General features: G+C 44.9%; 1 protein-coding gene across 2 annotated transcripts in view; it reads right to left on the bottom strand.

Annotated features, from left to right (window-relative positions):
• The window catches only part of hs6st1a (heparan sulfate 6-O-sulfotransferase 1a), a 56,515-nt gene extending 38,877 nt beyond the window's left edge, over positions 1-17,638 (bottom strand). For both annotated transcript variants that reach the window (XM_079528738.1, XM_079528739.1), the window contains exon 1: positions 16,854-17,638. In XM_079528738.1, coding sequence (XP_079384864.1) covers positions 16,854-17,377 — 524 coding nt within the window. In that variant the 5' untranslated portion in view covers positions 17,378-17,638. The remainder of the gene's footprint in view (positions 1-16,853) is intronic.
• Positions 17,639-17,960: the final 322 nt, after the last annotated feature.

The following is a 17,960-nucleotide window of genomic DNA, read 5'->3' as shown; positions in this document are numbered from 1 at the left end:
CAGAGTGCCACTTTTGCTTTCACTCTAAAGTTAACTTAATCAAAAGGAGATCTCGCAAGCCTGTTAACTGGTACATGCATGGTCATACATACTGTTATGTATTAACCCGTAAAAGAATTCAACGGTGCAATCAGACTTGTACATACTCTCACACTCAGTGACACAGTTCGGTGGGTACAGAAGCAGAGCAGAGCACATGTCCTGGCCTCAATTTGCGGGCTTTGAGACGGGGAGAGTGCGATGTGGTTAAGGTTTGGTAGGGTGTATTGTCAATGTCTTTTTTTCCTCCCCCGCCATAGTTGTCCAAGGTCAGAGAGACGCTACAAGATGCCATTGAGATCGAGACTCAATTAAGACATTCTGAATCTCTAGTAGTTACAAGATTAGGTGAAAGTTAAACACCACCATATCATTTCCCTCAAGGTTTTCTCCAAGCAATTTGGCTGGGAAGATAACTCTGACCTTAGCTTAAGGAATCTGCAAACAAACAAATCTCACCCCTCCAGTGATAATTTAATCAGTAAGGTTGACCAAGAACATGTCCTTATTTTCCATAGCAGCCTGAAACTACTCAAAAGTGATAAGACTGCTCAGGAAAAGCCTACAAATCCAAATACATTGCATATGGACCTTGCAATGACCCTAGCAAATACATGTTCTACTACAGTGAAAACATTCTGCCAACAGTGATACTGAAAATCCTTGATCCTTTGAAATCTCCGGTCTGGAGAACTTTGTACAAAAATGATTATAGGACTCTGCAAACTCGTCGGTGATTATCAGACCTGGACTGAAGTTATGTCCAGTGGGAAGTGGGCCGCCCAATGAATGGGCCTTCCCCCTTGCTTTAATATGTTTTTGGGCCAAATGTTAGCCCTGAATCTTTCACCCAGTCCATTCCTGGTTTTCAGACGAGAACTCTGCAGAATTATACAGCGGAGAACAGCAAGGCGTCCCGGTGTGAGCTTGTAGATTGGCCAGTATAAGCACTGAGGCAGTGGTATATACTGACATACAGACTCTTAACAAAAATAAAGTGGCATGTGTATCAGTAGGCCTACAGTTTGTACAATCCAATCTGTCATAGCTGCCATCTAGTGGACGAATAATTGATTGCACGTTAGAGCACATTATAGACCGACACAAGCCTACAATAGCGACGCAACTCACGCAGGGACTATGTAAGGACTAAAAATAACCTTGCGTTTGTGTGCATTTGACTCCCCCACGCAAGGCACAAACGGACTCTGTCCAGGCCTTTAACAAATGAATGTCCAAAAAGGCTAAAGGGAATCAACTGTGAGACACACACACACCCTAAAGGGCTGACCTCTTTATGCTGATTAACATTCCATCAGGAGACAGTGGAGGAGAGGGGCGTTAAGTAAGGAAACATTCCTGTCCCAGACACTTTCCACTTCACCTCCCTGCCCTCTTGTTTTCCCTCATTCTACCGCCCTTTTCTTTCCAGTTATTTACACGGCAAAATCCTCAGTGTTAATTTGAGTCCAGAAAGTGACTCAGGATTTTACAGTGCAGCCTCCTTCATGCCGTGTTCCTTAAAACTCACTCTTTTCCCTTTTGATGTCACTTAACGGTTGCTCAATCATAACCCCCCTTGGCCTCACCATTCCTCCGTTGCTCTTTGTAGCTAAACCTCTCTTCTCTTCCCTCTCCATCCCTCTCTCCTGTGGTAAGGTTAATGTGAGTGTCGTTGAGGCGTGTTCAGACCAGCCTCAAGCATGGCTCGCAGGCTTACGTGACAATCACTGACTCACCGAGTTGAACCGTGTGGTTTCATCTTGTGTGCGCAAACATGCACTCATCACACACACAATGTTCACACGGTCTAATTCTCTCTGATTCATATACATAATCTGGGTGCTATTGCACTCTCCCTCTCAGGGAACGGCAGGTGAGTTATAATAGCATGGCTGAATGAATAGCGGTTCCATCAACCACTCCACACCTCTGCTGCTTTATAAAGACCTGATGCCATGTCTCACATGCTGCCATGTCTCACACACACACACACACACACACACACACACACACACACACACACACACACACACACACACACACACACACACACACACACACACACACACACACACACACACACACACACACACACACACACACACACACACACACACACACACACACACACACACACACACACTTTTAACTGCAGTTATTTCCGTTTTAATCTATAGATACCAGGTTAAATGTTTGAACACGCGACGCCCCTATCTTCTTCGACACCATTGTTGTGAAAAAGGTTCCTCAGCATACACATCGATGAGGACATCAAATGGGACATAGGGCCATGGTAAAACGTGGGAACGCCTGTACTGCATCCGTGATTTGAACAAGTTCAAAGTGGGCCCCTACATCCTCAGGTTGTTGTACAATAGCACCATCGAGAGCATCCTGTTGGGGAATAGCACTTCCTACATGTATGGGAACTGCACCGCCCTAGAATGGAAAGCCCTACAGAGAGTGGTGCAGACAGCCCAGCGGTGTGTGTAGTCAAAAAGCTCAGCGAATCATCAAGAATACACACCACCCTAGCCACAATCTGTTCATGCCGCTACAGCGACCAAGGCTACCTTTGTAGCAAGTGCTTTAACAGAAGAAAATGGTTTCCACCTGGTTAGCGTCAGAACAGATGATTGAATAAGCGCTGAGCACTGCCTGTCACCAGGCGGTCCTGGCCTGACAACACAAGCCACCACACAAGATTGCCTTCCTGTATACACTGACATACCTGATATACTACTGTAAGCTGCAAAATGGTGTATCGTCTACTGCACATTTATGCACAGATCTATGTTCTAGATTCGTTATATGTTCTATGGCTGCACCTTATGTACTATACAGCATTTGTCTGCCATCTATATATTTTAGCAAACGTTTGTCTATTTCCGCCAAATGTTCACCTATGGCATACCCAGATTAGGGATGCTGGAGTCCATGTGGTCAAATGATCTTCCTGAATGAATAAAGGTCAAATGGAAAAAAAAAAACGAAAGAAAAAGTCTGACATCTCCGTTCAGATAAAGCCATCAGGATGACTGTGCAGTGAACCTGCTCGTGGCTAGCCAGAAAGGTCAACCCGACAGAGTGCGGTAGTACGCATAATGAATCATAAGAGCAAAGCATCTCATTTCTTAGCTATAGCACACACACAGCCACAAAAACAAACCCAAGGCGAAAATCCCAATTATGACTCAAGAGGGAAAAACAAGGACAAGGACTGAGGAGGCTGGTCAACTGATAAGGAATGATAGAAGATGGGATGACAAGAGTGAATAATAGCGTCACGGTGAGCCAAGTTTGTAAGGCACACCTGCATCCATGTTGAGTTAAGCACACAGCACATATACATGCATGTACAGGCCACACATGAAATACAGTGTCAAAAACCTAAGAAAGGGTTGTGTACATTTCACTGGTGTTGTGTTGTGTGCCACACACACACACACACACACACACACCTGAGTGGAGAAGCAATTGCAATTCCCACTGACCTGAAAAGTTGCTGGCCAGCCACCTCAAAATAAAGAGGGATGGGGGAAAAAAGAGGGAGAATGTCAGTGAGCAAGAGGGCAATGAAAGCACACAAAAAGAGAGGGATGGATGGAGAGATGCCACAGAGGACACACACACACACACACACACACACACACACACACAGTGCAGTGAGGGATTAAGAAAGGGAACAGGCCTCAACACTCCTTTGTGTCATCTCCCGAAAAAAAAGAAGAATGGAGAGGAGAGGGAGAGAAAAGAAAGGATAAACGGAACAAGAAAGAAGGGATCGTATGCAGCGTCCACACACACCCAGTGGCAGGGAAAAAACTAAACGAGGGTGCCAGTATTTGTGTGTGTGTGTGTGTCTCCCGAGGTCCCCCGCGGTCAAGAGCGGATCCGCTTTCTCCCTCTTTTCATGCACTCGTTTTCCCCTTTTTATACACTCTCCTCTCTCACCCTCCCTCTCTTTTAGCGCAGCGCTGAATGGCCTCTCTCTCTGATGACTGACTGATGAATGAAGTAGCTCTTTGAAGTCAAGAGTCACAGCAAGGCTGGTCAAGCGTGAAGAGACATTGGACAAAAGATTGGAAGAGAGACAGAGGGAGGGAGTGGGAGAGTGAGAGAGAATAGGGGAAACAGGGGAGGGGGAAGCATATTCAAAAAAGGGAAGAATGTTGATTTACAACAGTGCACATGCAGAGATAGTGACAGCACAAGTGAAAGAGAGCTACAGAAATATGAGAGCGGGTGTGTTGTGCGAGACAGAAAGAGGAAGATGGGAGAGAAGGCGTGCTCCGCATTTGTATGACCAACCGGAGCATTTGCATGTTGGCGATCACAAGGCCAGAAACAAGCGAGCAGCAAATAAACATGGCCCCGAGTGGATGACAACTTTCTGGAATATTCCTGCAGACGCGAGACCTTCGTGTACCTCGGCTCCACTTCCTTAATCACTATGGAAGCACGTGGTCCGTCCCAAGTCATTTCCATAGAGTTATATATAAACTAGAGGGCGGACTGCCCCGCCCCCAGCTATTCATTTTAATGGAAGTTGCTCACTGGCGTTTGAAGCACCCGGAAGAATGCGCTACTTCCGCATTTTCTTGATTTGGGCACCAAAATGCGGAAGTGCTAACCTCCATGAACGCGCCTGAATTGATTCATGAATGAGCGCTATGGAGGTAGATAAGAGCTCTGTGTAAAATCTCAGCTGCGTGCTCTTTTGCTTGTGTATGTACTTTGCCCGCCTGCAGTTCCAGTTTTGGCCAGTAGGCAGTAGCTTGGGGCAGCTTCAACGATTCCCAGCCCCTCTGGGGGACTGCAGGGTTTGTGCAGAACACAACCAGCTAGCTACTGATGCTACTCGTTTTTCTGTTTGCATTACATTGTTCAATTAGCCCATCGCTAAACCGCACCCCAAAAAGTGATTGGCCAATGCAAATCCATATAGTTTAGCATCCGTTGCTATGCTGGGCAAACTTTTGTCACCTCATTGATTGATTTATTTATATTATTTAGTTTGCAGAATTATAGTACATTTCAAGTACAACTCAATACAAAATTGTTAACCGAGTGGACGACACCATAAAGCATTACACTTGTTTACAATAGGGCCCACCATTTTCAATTTATCAAAACATTTAGAGACGTACGAATATACACTTCTATATAGCCAAAACAGGTAATCATCATAGAGGTAAAAAGGGAAAAGAAACATACAATTCAGATTTTACGGGGGCCAGTTTCATAGCTGTCAGTCGGTGTTATTTTGCATGGCTGTGTTGTTGAACACATACACAGCTTAACATCGGGAAAGTTACACGACTCAGCCACCCAGGTGATGGCAATAATACTAATCACCGGTCAGTAAGTCTGACCGTGCATTGCATGTAAACTCCTCAGACGGTTGTTAAAGTTGATTGTTGGATATTGTTTCTCCCTCTGTCATTTCCTCGTATTTCTAGTTCATTGAAATAATGTCATGCACATTTATCCAGTGCAAAGCCTACTTCAGGCCTGGTTAACTAGATTTAGAATACATTTTGAAGCTCTTTCTACTGAAATGAACGATTATTTATATGGAGGAATCCCTGTCATTTAACATGCATCTCAATTCGGGAGAAGGACAGCTTGCCACGTCTCCTTGTGCTGCTAACGTGCCTATTGGACAAGAATGGGTTGTGGAGGGACTTAGCGAAGGGCTAATTGACTATTGTATAGTTTGATGAAAACAGAGTGATGTGATAACCATGGAAGCCCATTTCCGGCACTGAATAAAATGAAAGAGTCCCGACTTATGTGTAACGATTCCGACCGTATAAATCTGTGCCTTTCTCACAAATGTGAGATAGACAATTGAGTGTTAAAAAATAATTTGTAAATTACTCACAACTGCAAGAAAGAAAATATGAAATTAAACAAAGGTCGCAAAACAAAAACACTTAAGGGCAGAAATGGGCTTCAATACAAAACTTGACTACGTCAACACAACATGATACAACCGCGATAATCTTAATATGCTGACCTGTAGTATGTGATGCAACAAATCTTAAATAGCCTATTAAACATGTAACCTGAACATGTAACCTACAAGCTTAAATCAATTGAGAAATTATAAAAAGGTGCTTATGGCATGGGCACAAGGTTATCTGCATTCACTATTTTGGTGTAAAATATCTTTCACAGTTAATTAAAACAATAAACACTACGTGCCTGCAAGAGGCAGCAGGGATATCATTTTAGAAACGGTCCCTGAACAGCCCATCAGAGAGGTCCTCTCCGGCAGCCCGCTTATACCCGGCGGTCAGCTTTCGACGTTTCCCTACAAGTTCCGACCCGACAGCTGTGCACCCACCGACCATTCAACATCAGATTTTCTGTTCTGTTCTCAATTGGCTTTAGTGATTCATCAAGTCCATTGCCTTTGTTCCTGCTTGCTTTGCACATTCATGCACATGACGCAAAGTGGTCTGAGAATCAAGAGAGAAAGAGAGAAATAAGGGATCCTCTCAATTACCTCACCCCGTTCCCTGGGTGAGGTGGGTGGAGAGAGAGAGAGAGAGAGAAAGAGAGAGCAGTCCTTCTCCATTGTTTATCTCAATCTCACATCAGATCAGATCACCGTCAGATAAAAGAACTTCCTGACACATCACTTCCTCTATCTGGAAGAAGACGACGTGCACTGGGGACTGAAAATGACAGGGTAGATTGGGAGGGAGGGGGGGGGGGTCGTCGCCGACTCGTCGTTAACTTTTCGACAGAGCAACAGAGAGAACTGTAAAAGACAAAGTGAGAGAGAGGATGCGGACACACAAGGGGATATGAGGGGGAAGGAGTGTGACTGAGACTCAGGCGGCAAGGAGAGCGAAATAGAGAGACAGAGGGAAAATACAATCAAGAGCTAGAAATGAGAAGAAAGGATGAAATACAGCCCCCTCCCCATGCACACCGGATCCACTTCAACGTGGGCAACACTTGGGGAGAAGAGGAGGAGCGAAGAGACAAAGAGGTGGTGAGACGGGACCTAAGAATAGTGTAACTGGATTAGTTTTTAACACCAACCTCTATTCACTAGGGCGGCAGCAGCAGCGCTCGCTCAGCTTCTTCCTTCCACAGATCTGTCTCTGGTTACCACTGAGGCCCTCTGGCCCACTTCTTTTTTAGAAAACCATCCACTTCAGCCGCCACGCAGGCCCGTACTGAGATTTCCAGACGAGGTGACATATTGGTTTAACCCTTATTTAACCAGGTCAGTTGACTGAGAACTGCAAGAGCAGGGAAGCATATACGTTTTAGAGCGCGCACGCACATGTGTGTGTGTGTGCGCATGTAGAAGGGATCACAGCAATGTAACCTGCAGTGACAAGATTCTTATGGCACATAAGAGTCTTATGGCACATAAGCAGTCTGTGAGAGGGGACTGGGCTACATACATACGTACACAATCAGACAGATTTAAGCAAATCCCTGCTGAAGAGTGTGAGATACTGTGATTGCAGACAGGACACACATGCGCTCCCAATATCCGTGTGTGTCCCTTGTATATGAGAGGGAGAGAGAGAGATCTACAGCTTTGCCCTCGAGCAAAGAAGACAAAGCAAGTGCAGCAAGGGGAGGAATCTCTCCCTTTCTCCCTGAACGGCATCAGCAGTTTAGCTCTCCCATTGGCGTATGCATCACTCGCTCTCTTTTTACGCACGCACGCACGCACACGAAGGATGCAGACACAATAAGTTAGCCTACCCCGAGTGTGTGTGTGTAGTGTACCCAAATGAGAGACAGTCCCAATCAGTTCAAACTCCTCCCCCCGATTCAAAGAAGCAGGGTTGGATTTGCATTTTTCCCACAATTCAATTAACACGCTTGTCAGCCTCTCCTCTGCGTTCACATGCCCCCTCTTGCCAACACACACACACACACACACACACACACACCACACACACTGAATAGATTTATTTATTCATAAACAGAACCAACGTGTTTAGACAATGAATTATTCGTAAACAAATAACTGAGACGAGCTTGGAATGGGGTCACATCCTGTCTGGGCTTGACATATCCTGGGACTTGACAAGAAACACAGGTCATGGATACAGAGAAATACCATCACTGGGGAGTGCTCTCTCCCTCTCCTCCCTCCATCCCACTCTGTTCTTCTTTCTCTCCCCTTGCCCTTCTTTCACTCCCATCGCCATCCTTAAGAGCATAAAGAAGAGAGGGAATGGGGGAAGACAAGGCATAGCCACCAGAGAAAGTGGCACAGTGGGGGGTAGGCTCACAGGAAGAATACTGGAGACACCCAGGGGCCAGCTTGAGAGATCACAATGAAGGGAAGGGGTCAAAAGGAAAAGGGCGAGATGAGGCCCAACCTGATTTATAAAACCAGGAAGTAGGATCAGCCAACAGAACATGCTGACTTTTCCGTGGGGCCAGCTAATGACTGAAGCAACCCCCCTGTCTGATTAATAGCCTGTAATCCCATTCTCATGGTTAGCTTAATTTAGCATTCCATAGCACCATTCATTTCCAACCTTAGAAATGTGCACGCTAATCAACCATTTGCTTTTGGCTAGCCGCAGCTAATGCTAGGCTAGGCTAATCAATCGGCAGTAATCCTGTTGGCGGAGCCACTGTAGCGTAGCACCCCTCATTACCAGGCATAGAAATGTCCTCTAATCATTCACCGCACGGCTATTTGTCCCCACAGCTCAAGAATCACTCTGGAGGGGGGGAATGACATTTGACAGTCAGCAACAGAGGGTTGAAGGGACACGACTGACAGAGTGAAAGCTGCAGAGGATGTGTAATGATCAGCAGACAGATCACTCTGAGAGTTTTCTTTTCCTGTGCTTTCTCTGTCCATCTTCCTTCCTTGTTGTGTGTAACCACTTAAGCAGCCTGGAAATGGCTTTGCTCTCCACCAGTGTGTCAGTCAAGTTTTATCAATCAATGAAAAAGCCTTGTTGATCCATAATGGCTAATCAATACTGCTGGTGGTGGAGAGACACTAAGCAGACCACCAAGAGTGTTTGAGCCACCTTTCTTTCGTGTCTCCTGCCTATTTAAACAATTGCAATGCAATTACCGTATCTTAGGGCTGTTGATTTTGCCTAAAAATTAAATCTGATTTTCGATTTCTTTGGAAAAAGAAATTCCTCTCAAATATGTTATTTGCAAATAAATTTGAATTTTCCTACTGGAAATAAAAAGCATATCCGTGGTTATATAGGCTTACCTAACAATCTATGCCAAAACAATGGGAACATTTCCATTTCCTTTGAACGAAAACGTGCTGCGTGATGACGTGCTGAGTCCTGCATGAATACAAATATTGATTCATTCACCTGGTTTATTCCCATTGCGGTGTCCCCTCAAAACAGCTGGTTTTGATTACAGAACTACTTAATCAATAAGATGACATCCAGACAGTGTATACTCGTTTTAAACTTAATCATCACGCTAAAATATGTATCTGAAAACATTAGAGATTAGAAATAAGCCACAAGCTTTGCTGCCCGTTTCTCTGCGATATGTAAACAAACAAACTCAACGCACGCTTCTGTCTTGTCATATGGGCCATATGAAAATGAAGCCGCTAGCTCTGTTCAACTTGATAAAGCTGATATGCTTTTATTGTGAAGGCAAAAGTTTGAGCGTCTCACATCCTGGAGGTTTCCGCGTGCTGACAATAGCCGATCTACAAGCTCCATGTGTTGTTGAGCTTGCAGATCAGGCATTTTCAGCATGCAAGTCTTCACTTTGTTTTTAGCCGAGGTGATTTATAGACAGACAGCGCTCCTTGACGCAAAAATAACAGTTAATGTAAGGGACAGTAGGTCGGGTTATTACTAAGCTATGAGCTTTTTTCGGTGGCACATTATATTCAATCAAACAACATGTTTACCTCAGCGTTCTGTGTCTGCGTGGATCAGCGTGAGTGAGCACACATCATCGAGTTGTGAGCTGCGCGCACCAGAGAGTGCACGGCAAAGAGAGATTACATTAATTTGGTGTCGGACTCTGGCTTATTATGCTTTAGCAGGATCGGGCTGGACTTATTTTGGCCCGATTTGACGATTTTCATTTTTTGACAGTCAACATTACAAAATCCGATTTCTATTCCAAATCGTTTATCACACAGCTCTACTGTAGGCCTATCTACATATTCAATGTACTTGTTTGTGCCATTTGGCGTTACACTACCTACACAGAAACGTCTGATACCCCAAACAGAAGTTTAATATTTGATGATGAGGATTCACTTGTGCCATTTTGCCTCCCTGAAGATCAATGCGAAACAAAATGGCACCAATTATTAGTACATAACTTATGTAACTTTCATTAAAGAAAGACAATGAATAGTTATCCAACATGGGTGTATTAAAAGTTATAACTTCCTCATTTACTTATTGCATTGACTAGGCCATAGGTTGGGGGTAACGAAGGATATCGAGTTAGGTTGACCTGAGCTTGAACCTCAGTTAGTTGGAGTCAGTAGAGTAGTAGCTGGGACAAACCTGTCAACACTTGCTTCGAGCTACAGATGACATAACACAGATAATCTCACCCTTTCATGTGTGAGCAGACTGTTTTTCCTATCTTGAGGGGTGAAATAGTCCCGACTCCTCCCTAGGAAATCCCGGAAGCATTGTCCCTGGCGAGCAATTGTGAAACCTCCTCATTGCGGTATTTATTGACAGGGTTGAGAATATGAGTTAGGATTAGAATTAGTCATGTTAAAGTTATGGTCAGGATGACATTACGGTTTAGGTATAATAAAATGGCAGCGTATCAAGTTAGGAAAGTCCAGATGAGGTACAAAGGACTGTTTGTGAACTTTGTAGGTCAGGGTTCCCCAATTAGTTTTCCCCAAGGGCCAAATTATGTCTAGGGTGCTAGGGTTCATGCAAAATGTTTGTGTTTAATATTTTTATTAATTAATCTTAGAATAGATGTAGAAGAGCTATTTGACAGTTGCAGAAACTTAATTGCCTTCCTTGATTCATTAATGAGCGTCTCAACGAGCCAGGGGTTGGTGAGGGCCACAGCGCAGACCGTCTATTGGGGAACCCTGGTGAAGGTGCATGCACGTCGCACGGTATATGTACATTCCTCACAGTGTCAACATGAAGTGCGTCTGGCAGCAACTACTCACACACTAACCATTGCAGGGAAGTCCAAGCTGTGGGAGTAGGCCAGGGGGATTTACACCAGGTAAGAAGGCAGGAATAACTGGCTAGAAGGATGATGTGGGAATATTTGCGGGAATGATGGAACATTGTGCCAGCATAGCCGGGATGAGGATGTAACCGGCTTTGGAGCACCCAGGCTGCCGACACTTAAACCCAGCTAATCTGATGGGATTAACACACACCGACCTGCCTGGCTACACACAGCCTGCCTTGCACATGGCCACACATGCTCAAACACACCAAAATAGCACGTACGTCAGCCAGCTAGCCCTCACCGGCCTTGGCAATTCCCTAAAGTTCAACTGGATTCCTAATGCTCACGGCTGGCAGTCTGGCAAGTTGACGATGACATCGTGCTGCTAGGCTACCACATGTACACACATCTGCTCACACACACACACACACACACACACACACACACACACACACACACACACACACTTACAGAGAGGTAATGTGTGCTGTGAATCTAAAACAGACGGTTGTCAAATGCCCGCAGCTTGACAACCGTGCTAATTGAGAACACCCCCCTCCCCAAGCCACCTCCTCAGCAATGAAAGTAAACGTTTTCACCTCATCGTCCCTTAAATCACACCAATGGCCGTCCTATCATGCTATGTGGCATGTCCTATCATGCCACACTCATCCTCATGCCCCCCCTTCTTCGTACCCTTCACTGCTTCTCTCCATCTCCTCTTCCCTCCCCTCATACATGTAGGCCTAATCATTCATTAGAACCAAGGCAGTTGTCCATTAGGCAAAGCAGCCATTTTGGAAATTGCAGCAAATCTTCCATGAAAAGACATTTCCTCTAATGCAGTAGTCACGCTCTGGGAGAAAGAGAGAGAGAGAGATGGAGAAGGGGGGATTGATGGAAAGGAGAGAGGAGAGAGATAGAGATGAACAGGGGGGGTTTGATGGAAAGAGGAGAGAGGAGAAGGGAGAGCCCCGCAGCCATAAAGCCACCAAGCGGAAAGCAAGCCTGCTGTTTGATTAGAGAATGACACCATCATGGAGAGAGGGAGGGACAGTGTTTTAGAGGCGAGCAGAGGGGATGAAGAGGAGGCGGGGTAGAGATGAGCAGGAGTGAGGAAAAGAGTGAGAGAGATAAACCAGAGTGTGATTCGTGAGGGCTGAAACAGAGGCGGCAAATTAGCCCCATCACTTACTTCACTTGCTAAGACGCTCTATGACACACTTCCAGCCCACACATAGGCCAGATTTTGCTTCGTCTGATTGTAGGCTGTTACTTTACGTAGAGTGATAGGCAACTTCTTGACCAATTAGAAGATCTCAGATCAGAGCACGTGTTGTCAATATAAGTGGAAAATCAAAACCATTCTGAACACCCCTCTGCTCCCCTTCTGTGTGTGTTCATCATCTGCACATCTCCAATGGACAGATGCATCTCTACCATTTATCTCCCTCCCCCTGTATGCCTTCATATTGCTGAAGCATGACTCTGCTGCGTCCTTTAAACAAACATATAGCGAATTGAGACCGAGTTTCGCTAAAAAGTCCCTACCACCCCCACCACACACACACAAACACAACCCGTCTTTCTCTCTCCAATAAACAACAAAGCACGTCCATGACCAAGTAAAATCCTAAGTGTTCAACCCTGTTCCCACTCGCTTGAAATGCCTGCAATTTACTGCCATTTAATTTTGGCATCCCGTAGGAATTGGAACATGCACTACTTACGTCACACTACCTAGTCCGAATGCCTGCATTGTAATCACGGTATGTGAGTGAACTGTGAACGCAAAGCATCACTTTACTGATATCATGACAGTGCGAAATACAGTGTGAAATGGTAGTGCTTACATAAGATGTTAATTTGCAGACTTTGCACAAACTTAGTTTTTTTTTTACTACACTTTTATCACAAGTTTTTGCAACCCATTTTTTCACCCCATGCCAATGCCTAAACTGTAATATTGGGTGCTACTCTCCCTCTGCCAACCTGTGGAGAAGCGACAGCGCTACAGACTACACCACCATGCCTCCGGCACAAACTTGTTCTATCAAAAAAATGCTTCGTAGAAACAATGGTGGTGAGTGAACTGTTACTCTGAACATTAGACCCACCCACCGTATACCGTGGAATTGTTATTTTTTTCACAGATATTCACTGTTTACATCAACCTCCAACTTGCTTTGACATCATTTGTCTCTGAGATTTCAGTTTCTGGTGACAGACAGTGGACAAAGTGTGTACGCTCTCTCTCTCTCCAATAATTATTTGCCATGTGTTTGAGGTTGAAGTCCCTCAGACAAGAGGCAGTTGCAAGACTATGCAACTGTGGCAAAAACTGTTCAATTAACAAAATGCTTAAAGGAAATGGCTTACTTAACGGGGATTCCAGACAAGCCATTTTGTTACTGTAATCTTGACATAATTATATCAAACTAGTGGTAGATACGGGGGGGGGGGGGGGGGTCCATCTCTAGCGCGCCGTAGCTCTGAGCATGGGGTTTATCGGCAGTTTGTCTTTTATGGCAGCCAAAACTTTGGCCAAAACTTTGGAGAGTATTCCGACATTATGAAAGACAGATGTATACACTATACACACAAAAATGTCGAGCTATCAAAATAAGCGATTTAGCAATAAACCCTCTATGTCAGAGCTGTGGTCCACATGTACCACTTGTTAGATATAATATCAGATTACGGTAAGAAAACAGTTCATCCGGAATTCTCCTTTAAACCCAAAATAACTTTTTGCCTTGAAAACATGGAGATTTTTTTATTTTGTTGCACACCTTCAGTGAATGGAGAATGCAAAAATGATCGGACAGAAGAAAATATTTAATCTGAGAAAAAAACAAAGACAGGGGTCTGTCTACTCTGCAACATAAAAAAATTATACTCCAGAGTATCTCAAATGTCTAATATTCATTCGTATCCTCATTACTTCAAACCGCTTTTTTGTATTCATCGTTTAAAACACTTAAACACACTTACACAGGGGGTAAAGCGTTTCATGCACAAATGTGACGTACATGCCTGTGCGTGTGTGTTAATGTGAATTGAGACACCTCTCGCGCGAGCAATCACATTATGGTACCATTAAGGAGGGTGTGGGAATGACTCTCCCACTTGCCTATGCTGACAAATTAATGTACAGTATTCCAGGGGGGAAAAAAAACTTGACTACACCTTGACCTTAACATCCTTGGTGAAAATTTTAATTGTGTAGAGAAGGCGTTTTTACTCCGTGTTAAATAAATAGGGTTTTACAGTGTATATGTGCGTGGCAAATAATCTCTAAATTGGTGTTTTTCCTCCCTTTTAAAAACTAGATATTCTGAGGTAGCCTGAGGAAGGTCGCAAGACCCAAACATTGCTCTCTGCTCTTTAAAAATAAATGCTCTTGAACCTGACAAGTGTGCGGGTGTCCCTCCTTTCTCCTACGTTGTATGCCTCGTCACCATCACACCTGCTCCAAATTGTCTACCGGGTGTGCGGAAGTCATCCCTCTATAAAAACTAGATATTCAAATTGTGTCTGCCTCAGAGTGAGCTGAGCATCTTTGTTTTGTCCGTGCGTGTGTGTCTCAGGTCTGTAAGTAACCCCTCCACTTGCCGCGGCCAAAGGCTCAGTTCCAACGATATCTACTGCACTGCCGACACTCACAGCAGATCTGAAAACCCTGCGTACCACACGGCTGTGAGAAATCCCTTTCCACTAGTCTGTAAACACAGATGATCTCTCCCTCCCATGCACCCTCCCTCCCTCTCCGTCACTCAGTGGCCACACGCAACCACTGCTGCCACCCTGGAAGACAGATGTCACCAACAAGCTTCACCACAATGACTAGAAAGACAGAGACAGGGACGGACAGACAGACAGAGATTTAAAGCAAAGGACAAAGAGGGAGTGAGGGAGGGACACAGAGACAATGAGGCAGATGGAAGTCAGGAAGAAAGTAAGAAAGTTAAAGAATTATAATCAAATTGAGTCATGGGGACAGATAACTTCCAGTTCTTAATGCAGCAGTGTGACTCAATGTTCTTTGTCTTGGAAGTGGAGCTCTCTCTCTGTGTGTGTGTGTGTGTGTGTGTGTGTGTGTGTGAGAGACAAGGTGGACTTGTTCTTCTTCAGGGAGGGCAAGTTTATTGTCACTTGTCAGTAGTGATATTACAGCAAATTAAAACAAAAGCTGAGATCTCCCTCCCTGTCTGCGCTCACACCCACCCAGGTTTCTTTTTATCATTCCTTCCTCAACTCCCTTCCTGTGCCTGTCACAGGTGCACATGCACATACAGACAGACAGGGGCACACACACATACATAAAATCAAGTTGAATACAAAGCCTGTTTGTATGCAAGTGGACGACAAACACACTTATATTAAGCCTATGTGTATGAAGTGTGGAAGAGTCCATCTATCCTGGATCTAGCGTGATATGTCAGCTCTCCATGCAGGATGGTCAGACACGTTATCACCTCTGACCAGGAAAACCACAGGAGCTGGGACTGACGCCAACAGCAAATACCACTGCTTGTGTGTGTGTGTGTCCCAGCGGTAATAATCACCCGGATTAGAGTGGAGCCAAACCCCTGCAGGGTCCCCTTGCCCCCTCCCAGGCCAGCCCAGCCAGCCTGCAGCTCTGAACCCCCTTGTTTGAGCAGCCCAGCCCGACTGACAAAACGGAGCACAAACTCTCTTCTATTACATAGATATATATATATATATATATATATATATATATATATATATATATATATATATATACACACACACACACACACACACACACACACACACACACACACACATATATACACACACACACAATATAGATATCTATCTATCGATTCTGCATTGCTAAAATACAATATTAAACGATACGGACACCTAAACCATTCAATAAGCATAGCCTTTAACCACAAGGGTGCAGTGAAATGGAAGTTGATACAGTTGTCAATATGTCTGGAAGAAGGATGCAGTGTTTCAAACAAAAGAGAGTGCAGTGCGGAGAACAAATAGCTCATAATTTAATAACAGCGGCTGTATACGGTTCCTTCTCAATCAATCAATGTAGACGCTTCCAAAGGCAAAACACCCAACCGTTTCTTGTGTCGGGTCAGGGTGAGAGGCTTTAATATTTGATTGTGAAGGAGCCGCAGCCAGCCAGCTGCTGCCTGCCTTTCAGCGAGCGCTCGGCTCCCTGTTAATGGCATTTTATCAACAATTGTCAGAGACACTGTTGATCCTCTCTGGCATTTATGGGAATACTGGCTTTAATGTGCGACCAATTGTCAATCAACAGTCGCCTTTGGTTATCCATCAACAAACCAGGACAGACTTTCCTCGTCATTATTCCAGTACCCTACTATCGTTTCATATCTTGCCATAATAATGTCCCACGGTCCCACCACCCACTATAACGACAGACCCTTGATCCCACTGTTAATAACAAGCCGTAGACCACTATAGTGACTCCACACTGGCATTAAAAGCCGTTTTGTCAATATGAGTTGGAGGATGTGGAAACTGGAAAATATCCGAATTTAAAAGTGGGATCTTTAGAGATGTAGCCTGAAATAAAGGGTAATAACTTTTAAGTCTACACCCTGCCGGGACAGTGGAATAAACTATATGCTCGTTTTTACCTTTGATTTTTTAACTTGTTCTCCTTCTTGTTGAGAACCCCTGGAACACAGTTCGTGAGCTCGGTCCAGTCGGCGTGCAAGCCGCAACTCCAGCCCGTAGAGAAGCGAGAGAAGAGCCAGGTTTCCTTGCGGTTCGGTCGGTAGCAGGTACATTTCTTCTGACCCGGTCGACAGTCGCAGGGAACTTCCAGGCGAACATTTTGCACCAGGTGTCTCCCGAAGGTAGTTCCTCCCGTTTTTTGTATGTGCAAAAAGACGATCACGTCCTCCCCTTTGATTTGGAAATCGATTGTTCGCTCCAGATCCCTTACGGGAAAATAGTATTTCTTCACGTAGTGGGGGTCCGGAGTGGGAAATATGTCCCCCTCGTCCTCCTCCGTGAAGTAGCCGTGCGGGGAGCCGAAATTAATCACCCCGGGAGCCACGTACTGATAAAGGATCAGCATAAAACACACGGATCCCACAACGATCAACAGAAATTTGCTGCTCCTCTCAACCATGTTCCTTCTTCCAGTGCGGTTCATACGCTACCATTTCCCAGTCGAGCGAACAGAGAACAGAGAACGCCGAGCTTCATTCTCGCTGCGTCTCCCTTTGCGACTATGCACCGAATAAAATAAGTTGATACATTGTAGCCGCGCTCGTTCGTTCTTTACGACAAAATACACATTGTTGCAACCCGCTGGATTCCTGCTCGCCCCGTTTACGTTCGCTCTCGTTGCATCGCGCGCGTGTGTGTGTGTGTGTGGCTGTGCGTGCCGTGGTCCTATCGGGCTCACAGTCACTACTGCATCACCATGGAGTTATGTACCCAGGATGCAGCGCGAATCCTACCTTTTAACATAACACATTCCCGTCGTTCTCTCTCTCTCTCTCTCTCTCTCTCTCTCTCTCTCTCGCTTTCTCCACTGACTACACAAAAACGAATGAAAAGGAGAATTTTAATTTCTTGGTTGACATGCACCACTCAAAGTCAATGGCTCGCATAAACTTCAGAGTACGCAGGGACCGGGTAGTAGTCATCAACAAAAGGTCACCTTTATAGTATACAGAATACACTATATTTTTTTTTATCCGATCCTCATCTAGAACTAAGTGGGGGGAAAT

Source organism: Electrona antarctica (genome assembly GCF_951216825.1).
Source record: "Electrona antarctica genome assembly, chromosome: 18".
NCBI classification, from domain to species: Eukaryota; Metazoa; Chordata; class Actinopteri; order Myctophiformes; family Myctophidae; genus Electrona; species Electrona antarctica.
This window is presented reverse-complemented; position numbering and strand designations above follow the sequence as displayed.